The sequence below is a fragment of the Lissotriton vulgaris genome, chromosome 7, assembly GCF_964263255.1.
Source record: "Lissotriton vulgaris chromosome 7, aLisVul1.2, whole genome shotgun sequence".
Lineage (NCBI taxonomy): Eukaryota > Metazoa > Chordata > Amphibia > Caudata > Salamandridae > Lissotriton > Lissotriton vulgaris.
This window is the reverse complement of record NC_141695.1, coordinates 1,021,939,723-1,021,963,890: the sequence shown is the minus strand read 5'-3', so window position 1 is coordinate 1,021,963,890 and position 24,168 is coordinate 1,021,939,723. Positions and strand designations below refer to the sequence as shown.

Sequence of the window (24,168 nt, the reverse complement as noted above, 5' to 3'; positions counted from 1 at the left end):
TCACACAGTGGACAGTGAACGGAAAGTCTGCAGAAAGTGTGAGGGCATTTGTTCCGGAGAGACACTACGGGTAACAACAGCCACAATTACTTCTCAGTCGGTTCTTTCCTTTCCTGGAGAGACACTCGCCTCACTGAAGACCCTACAGAAAGGTGAGATCCAAAGACATGTTTGGAGAAAGTCGTATGAAAAAGTGAATAAAATGGGTGTTCTAAGAGGAAGAATGTTCACCCCTCTAAACATGCATTTGCGAGAATTAGCAGATGCCAGTGAACACATTGGGTCAGTGATAAATCAATGACCTACAGGTTGGTGTACGAGAGCTTTTGAACAACAATGCCTATCCTCCTTGTGTTTAATGTGTCTTATCTTGCATGCTAATCACGGTAGCCTGAACAAATATGTGGCATTGACAATGATCATAAATGTGTCAAACCTAAATAGAATGAGAATTTCTGAGTCTCTGGATGGCTTGGAAGAGCAGTTTATCAGAATGATTCAGCTGAAACGAGGAAATGACATGAATGAAATCCATTACGAAAACTGGACTGGTACAAGAGAAACCTCTGTAACCCACAACAGTGACAAACGTATTTGCTAACTTATTGAGCAGCTCTGTGTTCACTTGGCCGCCACCTGACTGCATAGACTAAGCACAGAAAGTCTGAGGAGTCTTTCATCTTCCCAGGGTGCTGGCACGTCCTGTCATAGGTGCTAGCATCCACAGGGATCGGCATCGCTTGTGCTTCGCCTTCACCACTCAGGTTACCAAGCCAAGCCCTCAGGATAGCTATGAGGTTGGGTAATGCTGGTGTCACAGCCTGGGAGGGGTAGTGGTTTTTGCACAATAAGTGCGCATGCCAGTTTGGACGGCTGTCTTGGGTTGGCCAAACAGTAATGTGCACTTAGCATGTTCTCCACCAAGCTGTATTAAATACCCAGCCTGGGTAGAGAATATGGACTGGCTCCCAGACCCCATCTGAGCGCCAAACCACGGCACATAGACCAATCACTACACTGCTGAGAGCAGCGTTGTGATTGGCTTAGGGAAGCCTGTGTGTTTCCTGCTTCCTGGACTCGACAGGAAGAAAAGCAATGACAGAGAAGAGACAGCGGCCATGAAGAGGTAAGTGGTTTTATTGTTCATATTTCGTTCCCCTTTTCCCCGCCACACCCATTCCCTGCCAGCCGCCACTGCAAGCCCTGCTTCGTGGCATAAGCCGGAAGCCCACCAAGCAGCAGCTTCTACTCTGCTGAATGCGTGCCAACTGTGCTCTCTACCAGCAGCGTCGACTACTACTCACTGTGCATGCAAACTGAGCAAGCATTTCACCATCAAGAACAAAACAAATAATTACCTTTGTTATGCCTAGGACCCCTATATTGGGGCTAGATGATGTAGAGCCATTGCCTGTTCCAAGTAATCCAGCCAGGATGCAGGAAAGCCCCTCAAAAAAGATTCCTCTGAAAATTACAAATGCATTATTTATTATCATTACTTTCTTTGTATTCTTTTTGCAACAATCAGACTGCAACATTGTTTCTAATAAATTTCGGCTGATTTTAGAGGTGCTTTTCTCATTATGCTTCATGAATTGTTACTTCCAAGGTTATGAGTCTTAACGCACCACTATTACACTTTACTAAATGTATGTATTTATGTTTGTAATTACATAGGATACAATCTAGGAGTGTTGTACTACAGGAAATGGAGACCATATAGGATCAAATTCAGCAACATATGACTTCAGGGGGAAGATATCATTTGAGTAGGACCAGTTGGCTTAGAGGTCTCCAGGGCGCAAACAAAGACTATATGCCACTGATGGAGATGATTCTACTTACTGAAGCAACTTTAAAGGTCCCAAACATGTCAATGAACCAATCACAGCACAGCAAACAGTCCAAAAATGTACTGCCTAGATCAAGGGACTTAATCTGGGGTCACGACTGTGTTACAAACTGAAGCAATACTAAAATGAATACATTAAAGTTAATAAAGTATATACAGACAAAGAAACATCATTTAAAATATGAAAACGTTTTCTATATTTGATTGTAAATTGAACAAAATAGTTCAATATTTGAGCAGTTGTATGGCGTGCACTTATTTTTGTATATTATATTGCGGTTTGAATCATAGCAATTGCTTAGACCAGCGGTTCTCATGTGGTTCCGTAGTTTGAGGGTCTGTGGTTCGGTGGTTCCGAACCCGTTCAATGAAGGTCATCGGAAATAGACGATTTTGGTGTCAGCGGACCGCAAATCACGAGTGTGGTGTGTACGAGTGTTTTCGTCTTAATCGATCAATGTGAACACTGCGTATTCAGGGATTTTGTTTGAACACTCGGGTTCCATTTTGTGTACGGCAGCCATTTTGTGTGGTTGCCCTCACATAGGGCGATGACTACGGCCGAGCAAGTCCTTGGGACACGTACACCTTAGCTGACTTCTAAATGACCTGGCCGAACTGACTCCTTTGCCCGAGGCTGACTTCGCTGAGCCAGTTCCTTGTTAAGCAGCTGGTCAGATAAAGATCAAAGAGCAGGACATTGCCGAAGTTTATAGTACACTGCACCCACCTTTCTATCTTGCTTCTCATCTGTTTCTGCTCCTTCCTTTACGACATAATTACTGATTTGGGGTGAGGTTTTATGATGGGTTTGTCCGGCCTGATCGAACAGGAAAGTTGGAATTTGCTTGGTCATTTCTGGTGGGCTGGACAACGGAAAATGGGATTGTCGTCATGCGCTACTTTTGAAATGTCACACTGTCATTGGTTGGTTTGTATGTAATCGATGCTACTTTGGAATGTGATTTTTGGCATAAAAGACCATGCTCCGCTCATTGAAATTGTGCAGTCTCTAGCGAACCACCCGTGTTGTGCTTCGTAGACCTCTGTTCCTGGTTGCAACCAATAAACTTTGGTCTTTGACGTCATCGAGAAGTGTCCCGTGTCTCTGTTTGCAGAGGCAGGGGAATCCGAAGACTTCAAGCGTTTTCCCTGGCGCTGCTGGGTTTTCAAACCCGGTTCTTCAGTTGGCGCCCCATGTGGGGCGACTTCAGCGGTACCGGTCCAAGCCCGAAGATCGTGGAGAGCTTCGTGTGGAAATTCTGGAGGAAGGCCTGCCACTTCATCGACCCATGTATGTCGTCGTGGTCCGAAAGTCTTTGCTGCGAGGTTCCCCGCTTTCCGACGGCTACGAAGGACTGCTGCCCTGACTGTTGCCCTGTCTTGGAGCCATAGACGATTTGTAGAACGAGACGATAGACGGGTCTTCTGGTGACGCCATCGACATTTCAGTTAAGTATGAGTGGAGCGTCTCCCAGTCCTAAGTTTGTTTTGGTATCCCTTCGAGGATCGCTTTGATTTGGTACCTGCAGGCCCCAAAGCCGAGGGACTCGTGTATTCACGAGGCTATCATTTTGAGATTTCCCTTGAAGTTTGAAGCGAAGATGCCTGGTCTTAGCAGACTTGGAAAGATATTTGGTTGTGGTTGTTCTAGGGATTCCCGGTTGGAGGATTCGTGTCCGGTTCCTCCGATTGGAACTCCAACCTATGAGCTCTATGTAAAACATGGTGTGGGCCCCATCGGTTATAATGACGTCTGGGTTAAATACACGAGAAAAGACGGTGTCCTACAGTGGCCCCGTTATGTTAGCTTTGAAACGGAGATTCTAGATAATCTCGAAGTTAAACTGTTCAAGAAGAAAGCCCGGCCGGCAATGTTTGACTCTTTCCGCATATGGCGAAAAGAAGCCAAACAGAAAGAAATTAAGTTAGCGAAGAAAAATAAACGAGAACGAGGTTTGTCAATGGTGCAAGCTGCTATACAGTTTAGGGATAATGAGGAAGAGCAAGAGAGCGAACAGATGCTTAGGATCCGGAAGTCAGCGGTAGATAAGTGCTACCCAGCTTTGCCACCTAAAGAGCAAGAAGAGAAGAAAGATCTTGTGAAAGATCCTTTAATGTCGCATCTATTGGGTTCGCCACCCCCTTATGCACAGAGTGCTACGGCACCACCGCCACCAGTTGTAGTTGCGCAACCTCCGGTTGCTTTGCCACCTACGATTCCTCAACAGCCAGCTCCTCTTCCGTTGGCTACTATTCCTTTGGCGCAGCCTTCTCAAGGGCCGCCAACTTTGCCTCCTCCTTCGTCTGCTACTCCTACGCCTATCTATAATACTCCTCCTGTTCTGACTTTGGATTCTTCTCATATTGTTCCGTCTTCTCTTATTCTGTCTCCTTCTCCTTCTTTCGGTACGTCTTTGACATGATGTGTGTGTTCCTTCATGAACAATGGGTTGAAGAAGTAGGACAAGCTCCTTCTGAGTTGTACCAAATACGTTCCGAATTTGCGAAAGGGACCGTTGTGGGTCTTCTCGAGATTGAGAAAGCAGTTGCGACGTTGTTGTCATTCCGTAGTGCAACTCCTTCTGAGCGACTGTTGGAGCCTGATTCGTCAGTAGAGAGAAAAGCGCGTCAATATCTGATGCGTGAGGTTCCTCCAGTTTGGAGGCCTGCTGATGCAACTGTTAATCCGCCTGTTGCCGCACACTTTCAACGTGTTTGGGTACATGTTCCTTGGAAGCGTGTTGAAGTTTTAGCTATCAAGCAGTCTTTGCCTGATCCACACAAAAATCCGGCAGGATATTATAAAGAGTTGACTCAGACTGTGGGTTTGTACATCATGAATCTGGCAGACATAGACATGTTGTTTGGGAATGTTGTTCCACAGCCTATTTGGGGTAAGATTAGTCACACAGATCATGCACATGAATTAGGTGACACATGGGCTCATCTTAGAGATGCCGATAATAGACAAATAGGTGGCGCTAAGCCTGAGGATTTGATTGCTGAACTTCCTGGTAGGATTATTACTTATATGAAGACTTTGATGCCTGAAGTGCGTGTCAATTGGGACAAGTTGTCTGCGTGCAAGCAGAAGAAAGATGAAACTGTGTCTGACTTTTTCACGCGGTTTGAAGAGACCTTTGTAGACCACAGTGGTCAGGACATGGCTCCCGAGGGTGGCCAGAGATTGTTCATCAACAAATTCGTACATAATTTGCTTCCCGAGTTGTGCAATAAGTTGAAAGATTCTGAGAGTGCTTGGGCTGTTTCCACGTCAGCGCAAATTTTAGCTACGGCCCAGTAGTATCAAAATAGGCATAAAGATGAGGTAGAGAAGATGGATAAGAAGACTAAGGAATTAAAGACTAAAGTTCTTCTACAACAAGCTTATCCGCCCCGTACTAATAATCAATGCGATTATCAGCAGAATCAGCAATATTCGAGAAACTCGCAAAGGAACGAGTCTTCTCAACAATGTTTTCCGTATGGGCCTAATCAGTGTGCGTATTGCAGAGAAGAGGGCTATTTTAAGAGTAGTTGTCCGGTTTTGTTACAGCGCACAAATGGTGCTTCTGGTGTAAGAGGTCGAGGTGCTCAACAAGCACTTAGAGGTAGAGGTCGTGGTCAGAACGCGCGTCCTTTGCCTCCACAGAATTCCATGAATAGTTTTGATCAGCAGAATGGTGCGTCTGGTAAGACAGCTCAGTATTATACGGACGATTACTACGTCGAAGGTGAGGAAGTGGATGGTAATGATTGCTAGGAGAGCCATGGACAAAGAGAGGGAGTTGTTTCAGTTCCAGTAGATCAGAGTGGACCATATGTTGAAGTGATTGCATAAGGTGTGTCAGAGCCTTTTCTGTTGGATACTGGTGCTGCGAAGAGTTCTATTATGCACTCTAAACTCCCTGGCGCACCTTTGTCTGGCTTAAAGAATGTTTCTGTTGGTTTTTCTGGCGCCCCAGTTACGAATCCAATTTCTACTCCGTTGTCTCTTTCCGTTGGACCTCGTAGATTTGAAGCACCCCTCATTTTGACTACAGGTTGTGGTGAGAATTTGTTGGGATTGGACTTGTTAAAGAAATTGTATGCGACGCTGTATTGTTCTCCGTCAGGAGTACATCTTACATTGGGCGAGAGAGTGATCTCTCCGATGTATTTGTCCAAAGATCGACTACCACCTGAATTGTCTTCCCTCCCTGATTCGCTTTGGGCTACTGGTCCGAATGATGTAGGCCTCTTAGAGATTCCGCCGTATGTTGTGACGTTGAAAGCGAATGCTAAGTTACCCCGTATTCCACAGTATCGTATCTCGAGTGATGGTGAGCGAGCACTTTTGACGATCATTTACGATTTGATAGAAAAGGGTGTGATCGAGGAAACGAGAGGTAATGTGTGCAATAGTCCCGTTTTGCCTGTTCTGAAGAGGACTGATTCTTCACAGCCTCCTGTATATAGGTTTGTGATCGATCTTCGCAAGGTGAATAAGATCGTTGTTCCACAATTTCCTGTTGTGCCTGATATCACTGCTTTGTTGACTTTGATCCCGGCTACAGCCACATGCTTTTCGGTGATTGACTTGAAGAATGCTTTCTTCAGCATCCCGATTGCCGTGGAGAGTAGAGATATTTTTGGATTCTCTTTAGGAGGACGAAGTTTCCGCTTTAAGCGCGCTCCTCAAGCCTATTGCGAAAATCCATCGATCTATAGTCAAGCTTTGAAGACGCAACTTGATTTGTTGGTTTTACCTGATGGTGCTGCTCTAATTCAATATGTTGACGACTTGTTAGTTGCTGCTGACAATGAAGAGATTTGTAGAGAGGCTACTTTGTCGTTGTTGTGCCACTTGTCTGATTTTCATCACAAAGTTTCTCTCTCGAAGTTGCAATATTGTCGACAAGAAGTAACCTACTTAGGTCACCTCTTATCGAAGGATGGAAGGAAACTGACCCCAGAAAGAATTCAAGCTATTGCGAAAATGAGTGTCCCTATGACACAGAGAGAAGTACGTGCGTTTTTGGGTATTAATTCATACTGTAGACAGTGGATCCCCAATTTCTCGTTGTTAGCGGAGCCTTTGATAGCTCTTACTGTTAAGGATACTCCAAATCCTATTCCCTGGACTGACGAATGTCAGAAGAGCTTTTCAGAATTACGAAATGCGTTTGGTTCGGCTCCTGTGTTGGGTACTCCCGACTACAGTAAGCCTTTCACATTGTATGTCCACGAGAGAGAGGGATGTGCATTGTCAGTGTTGACTCAACAGTTTGGTGATAAGCAACGTCCATGTGCTTATTTTTCGTCGACCTTAGATCCGGTAGCAAGAGCGTTGCCGAGTTGTTTGAGAGCTACAGCAGCAGCGGCTGTTTCGATTCGACAGTCTGCTGGTTTGGTTATGGACAATACATTGATTGTGATGGTTCCACATGCAGTGGATACCTTGTTGAATCGTACCAAGACACAGCACTTAACTAGTGCTCAGTTGTCGGGTTACGAATTGACCTTGTTTGCGAGTCATGTGCACATTAAGAGATGCAACAAGTGGAATCCAGTTACGTTGTTGCCGATCTCAGCTGAGACAGATAATGTTGAAGAACAACATGATTGTTTCCTTAGAACTGAGGAAGAAACTAAAGGGAGGATAGACCTTAGGGATACTCCTCTTCTAGAGTGTGATGGTACATTGTGGGTTGATGGTTCGTGCTTCAAGCTGCCGAATGGTGATACGACTGCGGCATATGCTGTTACGACTTTGCATACGATTGTTGAAGCTGCACGTATCCCGCATAATTCACCGCATGCAGCAGAGTTGATTGCATTAACGAGAGCATGTGTGTTGGCGAAAGGAAAACGAATGACTGTGTATGGTGACAGCCAGTATGCGTTTGGTGTGGCTCATAGTTTTGGACGTTTGTGGCGAGAACGTGGGTTCTTGACTTCACATGGGACAAAGATCCAGCATGGACAGTTGGTGAATGAACTCCTTGAATCACTTACTTTGCCATTGCAAGTAGCGATTGTGAAATGCAGTGCCCATAAGAAAGTTATGGATGATGTTGGTCGTGGAAATGCGTTTGCGGATGAAGTTGCGAAAGAAACTGCGAGAAATGTGATGAGTCGAATGTATGTGGCAGGTCCGGCGAGATGGGTTCCAGATGGAAGTATGTGTGAAGATACGATTGAGAGTGTGAAATCCATCCAAGCTGAAGCTACAGAGAAAGAGTTGAATGAATGGAGAGAAAGTAAGGGTAGATTGGCTCGAATGGTTTTTGGACTGATTTGTCTGAGCATCAAAGATGGTTGTTACCCGACGCATATGTTCTTCCAGTTGTTACGATGGCTCATGGGATGGCACATATCAGCGTGAAAGGGATTTGCAAGTTGTTGGCTCCGGTTTGTGCAGAGAATTTGGTTAAGAACTGTATGGTGTGTTTGATGTACAATCCTGGTAAGGGAACTCCAACCCCTGCTGGTCATTTTGCTCCTCCAACGTATCCGTTCGAGGCTTTGCAGCTAGATTTCATCCACATGGAGAGGTGCAACAACCTGAAATATGTGTTGGTGGTTGTTTGCTCTTTTTCTAGATGGTTGGAAGCTTACCCTTTGAAGGACAATACTGCCTTGTCCACAGCGAAAGCCCTAATCAAAGAATTTTTCCCTAGGTTTGGTTTGCCGAGAATGGTCTGGAGTGACAATGGGAGTGAATTTGTGGGTCAAGTGATGAAGAGAGTATGTGAGGGATTAGGAATAAGGCAGAAGTTCCCCGCTGCAAATCACCCCCAACAAGCTGGTTTAGTCGAGCCTATAATGGCACTTTGAAATTAAAATTGGCCACAATTCAAGCGAGCTCTGGTTTGCAATGGCCAGATGCTTTGCCCTTAGCCCTTCTGTCCACGAGAATGACTGTGCATTCGCGAATGGGTTTGAGTCCGTATGAGGTCGTGTTTGGCCGCCCGGCGAATATTTGGGGCGTGCCAAGACCGACAAAGTTTAGTGAGCTTGAACACCCTGTGTTACTTGATTACTTGTACGAACTGACGGCTAAATTGCGTGTCTTACACCAACAGGTACATGATAGTCTACCACAGGCTTCTGAAGATCCAGGTCACGCCATTGAACCCGGTGCCTGGAAATTCGTGAAGAATTTTCAGCGGAGCAAGAACGAGCAGCCCCGCTGGACAGGACCATACCTGGTTTTACTATCTACACGTTCTGCAGTTCGAGTGCAAGGCAAGAAAAACTGGATCCACGACGTACACTGCAAACGGGCTCCGTTGCCCTTACCGTACGACCGGTGGTTCCAGAAGGGACTTCCAGACTCTGAGACTGAAACGGTGCCACTTTTTTGTCATTTAGCGATGCCCGTTTGATTGGAACGAACACTGAGAAAGAAAGTGACGATCTTCTGCAAGAAGCTGTGCCTCCTTTGAATCGATTGAACACTACCGAGCCTGAACTCCTGTTTAGAGAACAGACATTGCCTGGAAAAGACCGTTATAATTTGCGATCGAGAGTCATGGACAATTAAAAATAAATGACGTTTTTATGATTTTTCTGTTTGCAGGTTGACTCTCTTCTGAGGAACTACTCATTTTTGTTTTTCGAACAACCATCCGGGTTCAGCTGTAGGGTCGCGGTCGACAAGTCTTTGGAGTGCAAGCCTGAGACAATAGGTTGACGGTTCTGGTTGGCCTAAGGGAGTTGCCGTGGGCTGACAGAGGCATTCCTTAGCATAGAACACCCTACCACCGCGAGCAGCATATTTAGTGAGGATGGAGTTTTTCGAGATGGAGAGACCTGTTGAGACAATAAGATTTAAGAGCAAGATATACAAACTAATGACTCAGAAAAGATTTTTAATACTGTGCTTATTTATGATACTGAGTTTAATGATATTTATAATTGGTTATGTGATATTCTCTTTTAAAGTGACGTTTATTCCCACTGTGCAACCTACACCTCCTCCTACTATTTCTTCTCATTCTTTTCACCCTCTGCCCGAACATGAAGTAGTTAGAAGATTGGAATTTGCCAATAATTCCTTTATTCAACTTTTGCACCAACACCAGTTAGTTATGAACACGACACATTGTTGGATCTGTGGCCTAATGCCCCATACAACCGGTAAAGGTATTCCGTACTTGGTTTTGCCCTTCAGCCTTAATGGTTCTATTTGGGCATATAGAACGATGCTCATCTATGCCCATAGTGTCTATCCCCTACGTTCACCGAAAGATAATCCGAAGAATAGTGCTTTAGCTAGAGGCATAGTCAACATGGTTAAAGGGACTAATGCAGTTGAGACTATTCCGAAAGATGAGAAACAACCATATAGCATTTGGGATGTTACTGGATATGGAGTTAGTCTGAGTGTTAACCAGCGAGCGAAAAGTTCTCCACCGATTTGGATAGTGCCCCATCAGGGTCGCTATTGTCTGCAAGGTAATGGCAAGAATCCGAAAGCTCAGTTAGGGAAGAGTGTCTGCACTGAGACTTATGTATTTACGTCTCAGACTTCCCCAGCGTTTCTAGCAGCTAAGGGTACTTATTTTGTTTGCTACGACAAAGCGTATACATGGTTGCCCCCTGACTTTTCGGGCACATGTTTTGTTTCTTTCCTGTTGCCACCCACTTTTACAGCTGCGGCAGATTACCATAAGACGAGAGTTGCTAGAGGTGTCTTCAGTCAGGAAGATACCGCAGGGCAAGAGTTGGGAGATTTCTTTACAGGTTTTCTGCCGTTCTGGGGACCGATGGCTAACAGCAGGAACATTCGCCAGTTGACGAGAGTGGTTGAGTCCACCATAGCCGAAACTGCCGGTGCCCTTAGTAACTTGACTGCTGAGCTTCAGTCGGATCGACTTATGACACTTCAGAATAGAGTTGCTCTTGATGTCATACTTGCAGACCGAGGGTGAGTATGTAAACTGATTCAATCGAGCTGCTGCGTTTTCATTCCAGACAACGCTCCGTCAGTCTTTCAGGCCATTTCCAGACTACATAAGATCTCCGATTCTGTACATATAGATAAAGGAGATTGGTCGTTGATGGGATGGTTTTGGGGACTGATATCCACTTGGGGATGGAAGATTCTGATGGTCATTGGGATGGTCTTAGCTATCCTTTTCCTGTTCTGTCTCTGCGTACAGTGTGCCCTCGCTATTTGTGGCATCTGTGCTACTTCGTGTGCAAGGAGACCTGTCCAGAGAGAGGTACTAAGTACTAGGATGATGCTACAGCAACATATCGATGATCTGATGAGTATAGACCTAGATTCAGATTGACATGGATTTAGGTTTGTTGCCTATGTAAGGGCAAAAGGACGGTCTGTGGTTCTATAGTTTGAGGGTCTGTGGTTCGGTGGTTCCGAACCCGTTCAATGAAGGTCGTCGGAAATAGACGATGTTGATGTCAGCGGACCGCAAATCACGAGTGTGGTGTGTGCGAGTGTTTTCGTCTTAATCGATCAATGAGAACACTACGTAATCAGGGATTTTGTTTGAACCCTCGGGTTCCATTTTGTGTACGGCAGCCATTTTCTGTGGTTGCCCGCATATAGGCCGATGACTACGGCCGAGCGAGTCCTTGGGACACGTACACCTTAGCTGACTTCTGAATGACCTGGCCGAGCTGACTCCTTTGCCCGAGGCTGACTTCGCTGAGCCAGTTCCTTGTTAAGCAGCTGGTCAGATAAAGATCAAAGAGCATGACATTGCCGAACTTTATAGTACACTGCACCCACCTTTCTATCTTACTTCTCATCTGTTTCTGCTCCTTCCTTTACAACATAATCACTGATTTGGGTTGAGGTTTTATGATGGGTTTGTCCGGCCTGATCGAACAGGAAAGTTGGAATTTGCTTGGTCATTTCTGGTGGGCTGGACAACGGAAAATGGGATTGTCGTCATGCGCTACTTTTGAAATGTCACACTGTCATTGGTTGGTTTGTATGTAATCGATGCTACTTTGGAATGTGATTTTTGTCATAAAAGACCATGCTCTGCTCATTGAAATTGTGCAGTCTCTAGTGAACCACCCGTGTTGTGCTTCGTAGACCTCTGTTCCTGGTTGCAACCAATAAACTTTGGTCTTTGACGTCATCGAGAAGTGTCCTGTGTCTCTGTTTGCAGAGGCAGGGGAATCCGAAGACTTCGAGCGTTTTCCCTGGCGCTGCTGGGTTTTAAAACCCGGTTCTTCACCCATCATTCAATGATGACACAGTGAGGGTCCCTGGATTCCAATAACGACTCAGTGGGGGTCCCTAGATTCCAGTAATGAATGAGTAGGGATCCATAAAAGTCAAAAGGTTAAAAACCCCTGGCCTAGATAATTTTGATATAATTGTTTACTATAACTTTTTTAAAATATTATAATGGCATTATTGGGCCTTATTTCAGTGGCAGCAGGTAAGTACAACTGAGAGGGGTGCGAGGGACGCACAAACACACACACGCACACTCACTTTACACCCATGCATTCACATGCAGAAACGTGCACCCACTCCCAAGAACAACACTTATTCACAAATACACATATATTCATACATACATGCACGCACCAAACAGCCAATAAAAAACAACACTTACCTGCTGCAGCTTTAGGGGAGAGAAGCTTTTGAGGTGCCAGGGGGGTTGGGACTGCAGCTTCCCCTCATTGTCTAGCCTTAGGCCAGCCAATGAGGGGAGGCAGTAGTCCCTACCTTGTCACAGAGTAGGAGGGGGATCAGAGAGACTGCAGACCCCATCCACCCTGTGACCAGGTGTCAGTGATAGAGACTTGGCCCAGGGTACTTCAGGGTTTAAAACTGAAGCATCCAGATATGAGGCTATCACTAATGCTCTCCCTCATTATGAGGGGGAGGGCCTCGAGGACCTTTGCCGGGCTGAAGAGGTCAAGCCCACAGGAGCTGTCCCATCAAAGTTCAGCTCAGGCTGCCAGGAGCCTGTACATGAAGCACATACCTAGCACCTGGCTGCCTGACCTGAAAACAAAGTGTCTGTCGGCTGACCTTTGCTCAGCCTGACAGACACTCATTATGTCAAAAGGAAGCGGGGCGTGGTCCCTCCGCCCTTAAGGACAGGCCGCAGCTACCTGATTTAGAGTTTAGCGGAATGGGTTACTCTTTTACAACCATGACGAATATGCCTTTCGCCATATTACAATATCGGATATTATGCAATAATGAAATTAGGATATTATGCAATAATGAAATTAGGGGGATGGGATGTTTATCACATTTGTGATGGAGTAAACGTGTCTACCAATTTGTAAATCAGGCCCTTTGACTCTGTGATGGTCACACAAGACAATGAATTAGGCATAGAGTTCAAGTTCATTTCCGATGCCTTAATTTTCTCCCCCACCCCCCATTTAACATATCATGGCTGCAGCATAAAAACCGTTATTGTGCCAGTAGGAAACCAAATGCATTCAATAATGGCTACTCAGCATCACAACCATTCTACCCCAATGGAGACATTGATGGGAGAGGTAGGGCAGAGGAACTCTGAAAAGAGAACAGCAATTGATGATATTAAAATAACGTATTTTACCTGTTGATTGCATGCACAGGAGGAGGTGGGGCTCCAGCTAATCGAGCACAGGCATAATAATCCCCTATTGACTCAACAATGCCAGCCAAGGTAGCACTGAACATACCCAAAACTCCAGCAATTGTCACTACAGGCAATCCCCACTGGCCTGCAAAAACATGAAAAGGAAAGTTTAAAGCTAGAATGGAAATAGAACATTTACACTGATACTGACAACTTTTCAGCGCGTCTTTATCAGCAGTCAGAGCTACACACCTTAACTTTGCTAAATTTTAGATTACAACCAACCTCTAATCCGGAGACACCGGAAGCAATCAGTATTAATTTACTGCTGCAATATTCCACATATTTCTTGAAGTTTTATATATTATGTCACAAGTACCTACCTGTTTATGAAACTTTAGGTCACTCAATATATTGATGATACATTAACACTGATTGTACTGTATTTTATTGCATTGTACTGCAACATTTATACAGCGCGTACTACCCCTATGTAGGACTCTGAAGTGTTTGCCTACCCGGGTGCTGTGTAGTTGGAATGGTGTTGTCTTTGTTTTTGAGCCTATATGGAAGTGTTTCCATTATGTGCGTGATAACAACTGAAGCGCGTTTTCTGTGTATTGCATAATTTATTTATAGATGGCTCTTACACCAAAGCTTCAAGACACTGGTAAAATAGCAAAGCAGATAAAAAGTAAGACCATTTGGCCATAACGATGAACGTTTTCAAAAACACAGATTATGCCAGAGTTTGGCAGCCAGGTATGTGAAAACTTTATTTTTTCTCCAATTAGTCATTAGAAATTGGCCTCTAGATCTTAGCTGCGGTAGAGGCACAACTTATTTTTCCAGAACTGCAGTGGGTTGTTTGTATAATGCGGTGCATAATGATCAAGACAGGAACTGTATGCACTGCTCCACCTACAGCTAGTGAAGGCTACTTAGTACCGGTATGATATGCTGACATCCTAGGGTGTTGACAATAAGGTGAGCAGCAGTGGCTTGTAGTCTTTGTAGGTATCTCAAACTTTTGTAGAGCCACACAAGTTAACAGACATTCCCATAGTCAAGATGGGATTGGACCAGGGCTTGGATTATGTATAATTCTATAGGGGCAAGGATCCAGAGAAGACAAAACATTCTTCAACAGAAGAAATGACTAGCTGTGTGGGTGGCCTGCTCAAGGGATATTTACGTAATTATTCTATGATCTGTCTGGTTCAAAGGTATAAATTAATCCACTTTAGAGCATTTTCACATATTCTGAGATGGCAAAGTCTATAGTAAGTAGTGTGTAGGGGTGGAGAGAGTCAAATGCAGCTGATATTTCAAAAACGATAGGGCTACAACTTTGTTCTTGCCCTCTGCGAGGTTTAGGTCCTTTCAAATGGATATGACGGCTGACTATGCCTCTGCCTGGTCTGATGCTGGATTGTTGATCTAAAATGAAGTCTTGTTTTTTCACACTGGTCTTTTAATAATTTTTCCTGGGAATGGGCCATTTGATATTAGTCTGTTGTTTGCTAAATCTTATGGATTGAGGTTTTTCTTTTTGAGGAGTGGTATAATGCAGGAGGTTTACAGCTTATTTTGAATGAACCTAGTTCCAGGAAACTGTTTACGTTGCTTAATTTTCTAGCTACCTCTCCAAACGATATTGTTGAACATTTTTGGAGGTGCCAGGTCTGAAGATTATTCTAATGGTTTGCTTTTGTTGATAACGCCAAGGACATTTTATCTGAGAGGGCATTTGCCGCAATTTGGTTCTGCCTATTCATCACACCCAGAATTTTTGCTTTTAGGATCACCAGCTTTTGGACTTTTTATTGTGGGTGAGTCTCAATACATGTGTCTCACCCACGGTAATTACATGTCAAATAGACTGCATGTGTTTACCACCAGTGTCAGCCTTTTAAGATAAGGTCACTGCAAAGCAGCAAGGGTAAGGGCCACTTGGCTGGTACACTTGAAGACGTGTATATATGCGTGTGCACTTGTGTGTGCTCTGTGCGTGGAAGACTACTGTTGTGTACAGCCCGGTAACAGCACACAGCCTAGCGCAGTTGGGAATCTGCAGGAGTAGATATTGACCTGGGGTCATTCTTATAATGTTAGTATACACTAATGGGGAAAGTCAGTGTAATTTACTGTTTTGTCTGTAGTGACACTTTATTACCCACTTGGGGAGAGTACAGCCTTAGAGTGCAGTTTTGCCTCACTTTAGCCTACAGAGACCAGTGACATATCAAATTGGGATGTAACCTGTGCAGGAAAATAAATTCTACAAGTTCCACAAATATATCTGTACGATTTATTGGTCAACCAGAATCGTCATATTTCTCTGGCTCCGCTCATGATCAGAGCCCAGGCCTTTTGTCATCCTGCTGTGCTGGGTTAATTCCATTTCTCTCCAGCAGCAGGAACAAAGCCCTACCCACACAACACACAGGGATCAATTAGCAGTGCTTCACACGGTTTCCGAAGAGGAAAGGGGTGGGGCAGAATGATCTGCATCAATCAATCAGTTGTCACACTGGACCAGGGAGGGGCCTGCCCAAGCCCACTGAACAAAGAAGGGTGACCAGACCTCTGGATCCAATACAGGAGGGGACTCTCCTTTGAAAGTCTAGTGAAAAAGGCACAGGCAGTAATGTCAGGGTGGAGCTGAGGCCCCAGAGGAGATGTGAATAGTGACTCCTGGATTATGCCATCTTGAACTGTCACAGTATGCTGTGCTGGAGGGTTGGGACAGAGGTGGAGAGGTGACATGGCACCATTGGATTGGAATGGGGGGCCTGACTTTGGGAACCTACCTCTAAAATTTCTTGCACAAGGAGGAGACTCTCTCTTGCCTGGTGATTTATCTGTGCTTCGCTGCTGGAACGCTGGACTGAGATGGACAACAGGAAGGAAGTACCCTCTGATCCCTACAAATGACTAAGGGCTCTGCCCAGTTGACGCCAGGACCAGTTGGACTTCCCAGGGGCCAGTGAGGCTGGTTGCTTTACACCCCCAGATGACCAGTTGAGGGAAATCCCAGGATTTCTGCGCCCAGCAATCAAGACCAGGAGGAACTCTAGTGCCAGTAGAACCAGCTCCCTGAGGACTGCACCACTTTAGAGGTCTGCTGCAATTGCCACTTGTGCCTAGAGCTCACCATCAAGAGTAATATGAGCCTAAGATCGTCAAAAGTGGTCCAAGTTATGTCATTTAAAAATGTGGCTGTCTGTGACCTTTTCAGCAAAGAAGCACACAGGGCTCTGCTGATGTTTCATAATCTAACAATGGAGGGGACCAGGGCCTGGTGGTCAGCGCAGGGTTTATCTAATTTGCATGCGTGCCCCCCCCCCCCCCGACTCCCCTTCGGACCCGGGGACTCCATCCTTAGGGCATATTCATAATGGAGAGGGCTGAGCTGAGACCCCATCCCAGAACCCTGAGTGCTGAAACGACAGGGGGGGGGGGGCACTGTCACAGCCTCCCAGTGGGCATGGGCCTGCCCCACTCCCCATGCCTGTGTCCGTGGAGGGCGAGCTGCCACCACCAAGTGCACACCCGCCCACATGGCAGGGTCAGTATCCTGTCTAAATAGACTCACTTGTGAGTGGGACAGAGGGCTCCATCTGTGAGGCTTTTTGCCGCCTCAGAAAGCCCCTAGAATCGTGGATCTTGATATTGTTTATATCATAACTTAGGAAAACTTGGGAAGGGTAGAGGCTGGGAGCCTTCCACGACACCAGTGAAAATAATATAATATCATCTGTGGTTTCTACTGCTACTTAGAAATTAAAGCACCTCTGAATTTCGAACAAACAATCAGAAACGGAGAGACAGAATCTGCTGTCATTTGTGAGAGGATGGAGACCTCTTCTTGACTCCCTTGTATCTAAGCACTGGTTGTGCGTGTCACATTGTATGGGAAACTGTCCACAGGTAGTGGCAGGGACATAGTGAACAAGAAATGGAACACAGCTGAACTTGGGCGAGAGGACCTTATGTCTGAGTCTGCCTGTGGGGAGATGTGGTGGGGAGAGGCTGAGGCGTGGCTGTTGCCCCTTTGTAATCAAGACAGTTGGTGACTCTCTGAAGGGTGACCAAATGCCCTCCTGCAGCCTCCTTGGAAGTCTTAAAGTTGTGAGGACAGTGCTATTCAACACTTGGACAACTTCTGTTAATATTACAATTTACCGCTTTATGTACAAGATCACGTTTGTAAATGCCTTTGGGAATAACGTCAAGGATGATTCCTGAATGCATATATGTATGTTGCATAAATCAAGAAATACAGTTTAAAACATGATTCACAAATATTTGATCTCATGTCAGTGAGACGCCCAGCTAGATACCATTTTAAAAAAGATCAAAATAAATCATAGGTGCCTTTACAACAGTTATCCAAGACCTAACGAAACTGAAGCAGACATGTTTGGTTCAGATAGTACACCACTCAGCAGAGGTTTTGCATCAGCAGTGTAGGAAGTGGCGACATGCGTGGGCATGTAATATATTTTGTGGGATAGATATATGAATAGAAAATATTTTGGGAATGTGTCATTTTGCCAAACCTTAAACACATATGGTACTTCAGTGCATAGATGAAGCACATCCAGGGATAGGCAGACAGAATTAAATTGCTATTTTGAGATTATCTTGCCATTGCAAATAAAAACTACGGTATGCGTTACTTACGCATAAATCAGATGTAAATGTCTCTGAATTTCAATAGTAAATTATGCACATGCCCCAATTGGGTGTGCTATAAAAAACAACTGTTTTTATTTCGTACCCCAAAAAGTTTTTGTCTATTTCTAAGTTTTCTTAAGTAGAATGTGCCAATTTCCAGCTGCCTCATAGCCCTCAGGAGAGAAACGAAAGTAGAAATAGAACAGGGCAGTCAATTATTTGGGATGGGTTCCGCTCTGCTCTGCCCCTAGGTGGAGAAATGACTGTCACATCTTTAAAACACTGTTTTGCCAAGATTTTGTAAGGAACACACATGTACACACGTTTCTTGTAGCATGGATAACCTGAACCTTGCCTAGACTGATACCAAGTTAATTGGGGAACAGAAAGGTTTTCTGGTGCCTGGTACTGTATAGGAGATGCAACGAATTGATAGAGGTAATGTATTCCAGATTCTTTCACAAACCACCCAAAATGCCACCAAGAAAGCTTGGTCACAAAATGTGCCAGTTCTGGTTCTATGGACCCTCAAAATTAATAGGAATAGGTAGTTAGATCTCACACTACAGGAGGACTTATGACAGTCAGATTTGGTGGTCACGGAGGCAGAATTTGTTTGAAAAACAGCTTAGTGAATAGTACCCTTTGCTTTTAAAAAACGACACATTTGTGTATTTAGGTACTTTCCATATCAAAATAGCAGCCACATTTTGAACCAGTTGAAGCGGCGTCAATGATATTTGGGGGTCTAACAGCAGTCAAGCGTTCACAACATCACAACGGGACCGAATGAAGGCATTAATGACCGCTATGTGTTGACTGCTGTCCAGGAATGAAAGAATGTTCACAAATCTTTTGAGATGAGAAAAACAAATACTCAAATACTTGAAATCTTTGTTACATGAGGACGAAATGTAAGACTGGCATTAAGGTAGATACCTAAATTATTATTAGTACAAAGAGGAGGGCAAGGGCCCTTAACAGGAGACCCAAGCAGTGAATCAGAAGTTGCAGAGCCAGCTGGCACCATCAAGAGGCCAATCTTGGATGGATTCAGCTTCAGAAAATTCTTAGATTTCCCCTAAGTGTGAATTGAAACCAGTTGGGAAAGCCTTGGAGAAGATAGGCTTCAGGTGGGCATGCTCAACCAGGGTCACGTACGGAGATAGATGCGGATCAGCATCAGGCATCTTACAAATTTAAATTAGATGTAGCATGTAAAGTATATGTAGAGTTCTAAAATATGTGGGGTGTGGTATATCACTGTAGGAGGTCAATCACATGGTGCGTGAAAGCATTATATCAACATCAAATGTACTTACAGGGATACGGAAAGCGAAACCATGGTGCGCTTGACATTATTTCTCCACGTGCATCTGTTCTTGCCTTATACCCAGAAGCATTGGGATCAGTCGGAAATACATTAGTAAGTGTCAAAATGTAGCAAAGGAGCCAGACCACCATGATGGCCATTATGATCTGTTAATAATAAGGGAGCCATTCGTTACATAGCACCCAACAGTATTAAACAATGACAAAAAATATAGAGTGGTGAGTGAAATTATTTACCGGAAACATTTTGAAAATCTGTACTCTAAAGAGTTTGAATCCAGTGCCGCATTTATAGCCAGGTAGGATTATGGTCACGTTTCGTAAGTACTGGGCGAAGAGAATGATCAAAACTAAAGACCTAAAACACACAAAAGATTTGTTAGGCATTTTTATGAAAATAGTTCAAATGATCTCCAATTTCAAGCATTCCTTTTGTTCATACATATTCAATTTTTTAATAACCAAAGAATTTTGCCTGGATGTTATGCAGAGCATCTGTAGTATAAAAACTAGTCGTCCAAGATCAGAGAGCACATTTCTAAAATACTTTAAAAGTTCAGGGGATCAAACTTTGAACCCTTTTCTGAGGGCAGAAACAAACTACCTCTCATCCAGGACAACTCATTATACAGAATTTCATTCAACTGAATGATAGTTTTTAGGTGTGGGGAAAATAAATTCTAGGTAGGTCAGTTAATTTCCATCTGACTGGAAGCTGTAAATGGGTGTGTGTTTTGTGTGGTTGTTGAGATCACAAATTTGAATCCTAAATTAAGCAAGAAGATGTTCTCCCTTGTCATCCTAAACAAATCTCACCACTCTTCAAATAATGTTTGAAGTATATTGAAGCATATTTAACCTGAAAAGTAAAGGACCATTTGGTAGCCACTGTGAAATTAATATAAGCTATTTATTATTTAACAATATAGGGGCTAATTCACAAAGGCACTTATAAGTATGTATGTATATGGTATTTTTATAGCATGAACCAAGACCAAACATTGCACTGCATGGGGTCAAAGACAAGCATAAAGTCAAAGAGTAATTTGTTTACACTTTTAAGTCTGCAGTCTGCTGGTGTCCTGGCTGCGGGTGTGCCAAGAACGAGAGCTTGTCTGCAACATATGCGGGGGGAAGTAGTCCTTCTATAATAGTACTTTATGTAGTCTTTAATGCTTTTGTGAATTGCCCAATAGTCTGAAATATAGAAGAGTGTGAAATATGGTTTTCCTGTGTAGCAAAAGAGCGAGCATTCAAACATGAAGCCACTGAAAGATTAATTTAGTTGTAATTTAAAGATTATGGGGCCAATTCACAAAGGCTTTATGAGAATGTAAACGCTTTCATGAGTTAGTGAAGTAATACTCAGTAGTTCTACATCACATACTCATAAATGCCTTTCTTAATTGAACCCATTATTTTTTGTTTTATTGCGGACCCACTTCCAGGCAAAACAAGTAGGGCCCGATTCACAATGATTGGTGTATGAGTAGTGTTGGTGTACTTTTGTAGTACTCTTGGCTTAGTCATGAAATTCAAAAGTAAGCCAGGAGTACTGTTAGAGAACTCTTAGAATTCAGGAGTAAGCCAGCAGTAAGGCACAACAAACTCTCTGTGAGCGTGGCCTATTTGTTTTTAATAAAAAATGCACATATCATCAACATTGCTTTTCTTAAAAACACATTCGAGAGGACAAAAACATAATTCATTTTGGGGGCGTTGCTTGGACGGCAGGAGGAATGGCCGCCTGAACCGAGTGCTCCGCGGAGAATGAGAGCGACCTCGGTGCTACCACTGCTTCCAGCGGCGCGATTCAGCCCAGACCCAAGGCTTCTGAATCCGGACCCTCGCTGCACACTCCGATGCCCTGAAATCGGGCTGTGAACACTTTTAAGGGACTTTGCTGGCCTTTGGACGGCCACGCGACCCTCGCCCGGGCTCTGCCCAAAATGGCGGCGCCCTGTCACAACTGCAGCGCCTGACCCTCGAGTGATCCGGAGGTGCTATCACTGGCTTCTACGACCCACCGCCGGCGTTACAGGTCACTCAGCCCCTGGATAAACTTCAGCCAGTGGTTAAATGTCTTCAGAAGGAGGTGAGTGACCGGCTGCAAATGTTTCACCCAGCTCCACGCGCCTGACTCTAAAATGGCGGCGGCGCCGACAGCGATCCCCACGAGGAGTACACACACTGACTCACGGTGAGCTTCTGGGACTCTCACAATCCCATCCACCGCCATCCTCTGCCAGACAGAGTCATAAACTTCTGTCATGTGAAGCCCTACCTGCCTTGCCACACTTACCTATGATTGCCTGTGTCTGTGCCTACACGATTAAGCCCTTGTGGGAATCAATATCCGGCCTCACAGCCACAGGGTTGCCTCATTACCACAGGGATGCATACCCATGAGTTACAGGAACAGCATACCTCATCTAGTATGTACTGTTCGGCTTCTGCGCCCTGCTCTTCCTGCTTTTCCGTACACCAGTAAACAGGGTCATACAACCATTGGTGCCTGGACCTGTCCATCAAGAGGCCCACAGGGGATCAAGTAATCCTGCAGTCATCTTCCTTTTCGCGTGGGCACCCAGTCTCAACAGCCAGCTGTGTCTTCTTACAGCACCTATCGCCTGACTGGTTCCCAGCAAACGCAAGCATGTTTCAGAAGTATTAGTGGTTCCACTGCCGTCTCCTTTCACAAAGGTGCCCAGCCTCATCAGCCAGCGTGCCCCCCCTACAGCGGTTAGGATCAAGAGGCACACATCGACCACGAACATTTACCAGGCAGCAATGGCGAATATAGAGGGCAGGAATACTTCTAAAAAGGTGAAACCAGACTCTCTCTTGGACTCACCCATCAAAAGTAAGGCCGATATGGCAGCCAATATGGAAATGATTCTTAGGAAGCTCGCGGATCTACATGAGCTTTCTAAATCCACCAAAACCAATACCGACTCGATGCAACTTGAACTCACTGCGATCAGAGCTGATATAAATGTAATTAATAATGGCCCGGGCGCAGCTGAACAACGAATAAGCGACGTGGAGGACATATCGAAACAATCAAACTCCAAAATCAAATGCTTAGAAAAGTCCACGGAAGAGTTGAAACTCCACAATGCGGGGTTGGAAGACAGGAACAGAAGAGGTAACATCAAGATCTTTGGTGTTCCAGAGAATTCCGAAAAAGATGCGGATTCCTGCGTGGCATTCCTCGAATCATGGATTCCCATGATAACCAAACTGGTCTTCCCACACGGCCTTGAATTGGATAGGGCACACAGGATCCCCACCTTCGCTACCAAGAACTCCAATGGCCCCAGACCAATGATCTGCAAACCGCTTAGATTTCAACACGTAGAGATGATCCTCCAATTCGCAAGAAGAAACCACTCCATCACATGGGAAGGCCATAGAATCATCTTTACACAAGACTATTCTAGAGATACGGTATCAATCCGCAAAGGTTTCCTGGATCTCAGAGACCGGTTAAGGTCCAAAAGCATTCCTTTTTCCTTTGCTGGACCAGCGAAATTCAGGATCGTCTTCAACGGCCACCCGAGATACTTCACAGACCCCAAAGTCCTTGCTGATCTTCTGGAAGACCGTCGCGAACAAGAAATGGACCTGGCGTTAGGCCTCTCGAACAAGAGGAAGACATGATCTCACACGCAGTTACGCTCAATCTCAAATGTCATTGTCTTGCTATCCTCAATCGTACCATTCGCATTCTACTTTCATAAATGTGGCCCTGCGCTACAATGTTCGCCATCCTGCATAATATACCTAGTGCTCTTCTATTGAGTCATTGTTCCATTGCTGGTCATTACCTAGCGGCTGCAGGTATCCACATCTGTTCTGTGAGTAGGCCTTGTGCCCCATTACATTGTTATACTTACATGTTCTGCCTACGCACGTTGTATGTTCCTCCTATAGGCTATGTTACTTTCTCTACATGTTAGTTACCTGCGGTACGAGTGGCTGTAGCCCTAAGTCAGAATTAATGCAAATAGGTCTATGCCAGGATAAAAGGATGTAATTTTGATGTAATAATGATATTATTTACTGCTCTGTAATGCTCTTTATTGCTCACCTTCCCGGATTAGTTATAGGTGGTATAGTTATATCCATTTCGCCTCCTTGTGTAATGCCTTTGCTCCCTATTCACCACCTATGCTTACGGTTAAGTGCACGGACCTCTCCGTTCATCGTCATGGCAGTTTTGTACTAGTTAAAATAAGTAAATATTTCGAGAGTTATACCAACTTTGTATTATCTTAAGCTAGGAAGCTTCTAGTTATCATCTATGTATCCCTAATTTCTACCTTGCACGGGTCTGCCGTCGCACTCCTGATGTACGTTTTTGGGGGGAGGGGGGAGGGTGGGACAGAGGGAGGGGGTTGGGAGAGGGGGAGGGGGGTATGGAGGAGAGAAAATGGAGCTGAAAGAATACAAAGAGCCTTGGATTCTTTTCTGTACGTTCTACGCTGTTTTGTTCTTAAGGTTACCTATGCCACAAATGTCAATTGTATTTCGTTGCAGTCCACTATACCTTCACACATTGGCCCTCACGTTGTTCACACTGTGCAGCTTGGGGAGTTGCCCTTTGCTTACTTTAGATCACAGCGCACTATCTCAGCGACGTTCCTCATCCCCAATGGCTAAGACAAACTCACTAGCCGATGATCTCACAATAGTCTCTCTTAATGTTAAGGGCCTAAACCATCCGGTAAAGAGGAGGAA

At 44.7% G+C, this 24,168-nt stretch overlaps 1 protein-coding gene across 1 annotated transcript in view; it reads right to left on the bottom strand.

The window, feature by feature from the left end:
* Positions 1-24,168, bottom strand: part of SLC23A1 (solute carrier family 23 member 1) — a 479,920-nt gene that overhangs the window by 88,179 nt on the left and 367,573 nt on the right. Inside the window, exons 8-11 of the mRNA XM_086931444.1 lie at positions 19,663-19,783; positions 19,416-19,572; positions 13,408-13,555; positions 1,359-1,464 (exon numbers count right to left, since the gene is read on the bottom strand). Coding sequence (XP_086787570.1) covers positions 1,359-1,464; positions 13,408-13,555; positions 19,416-19,572; positions 19,663-19,783 — 532 coding nt within the window. The remainder of the gene's footprint in view (positions 1-1,358; positions 1,465-13,407; positions 13,556-19,415; positions 19,573-19,662; positions 19,784-24,168) is intronic.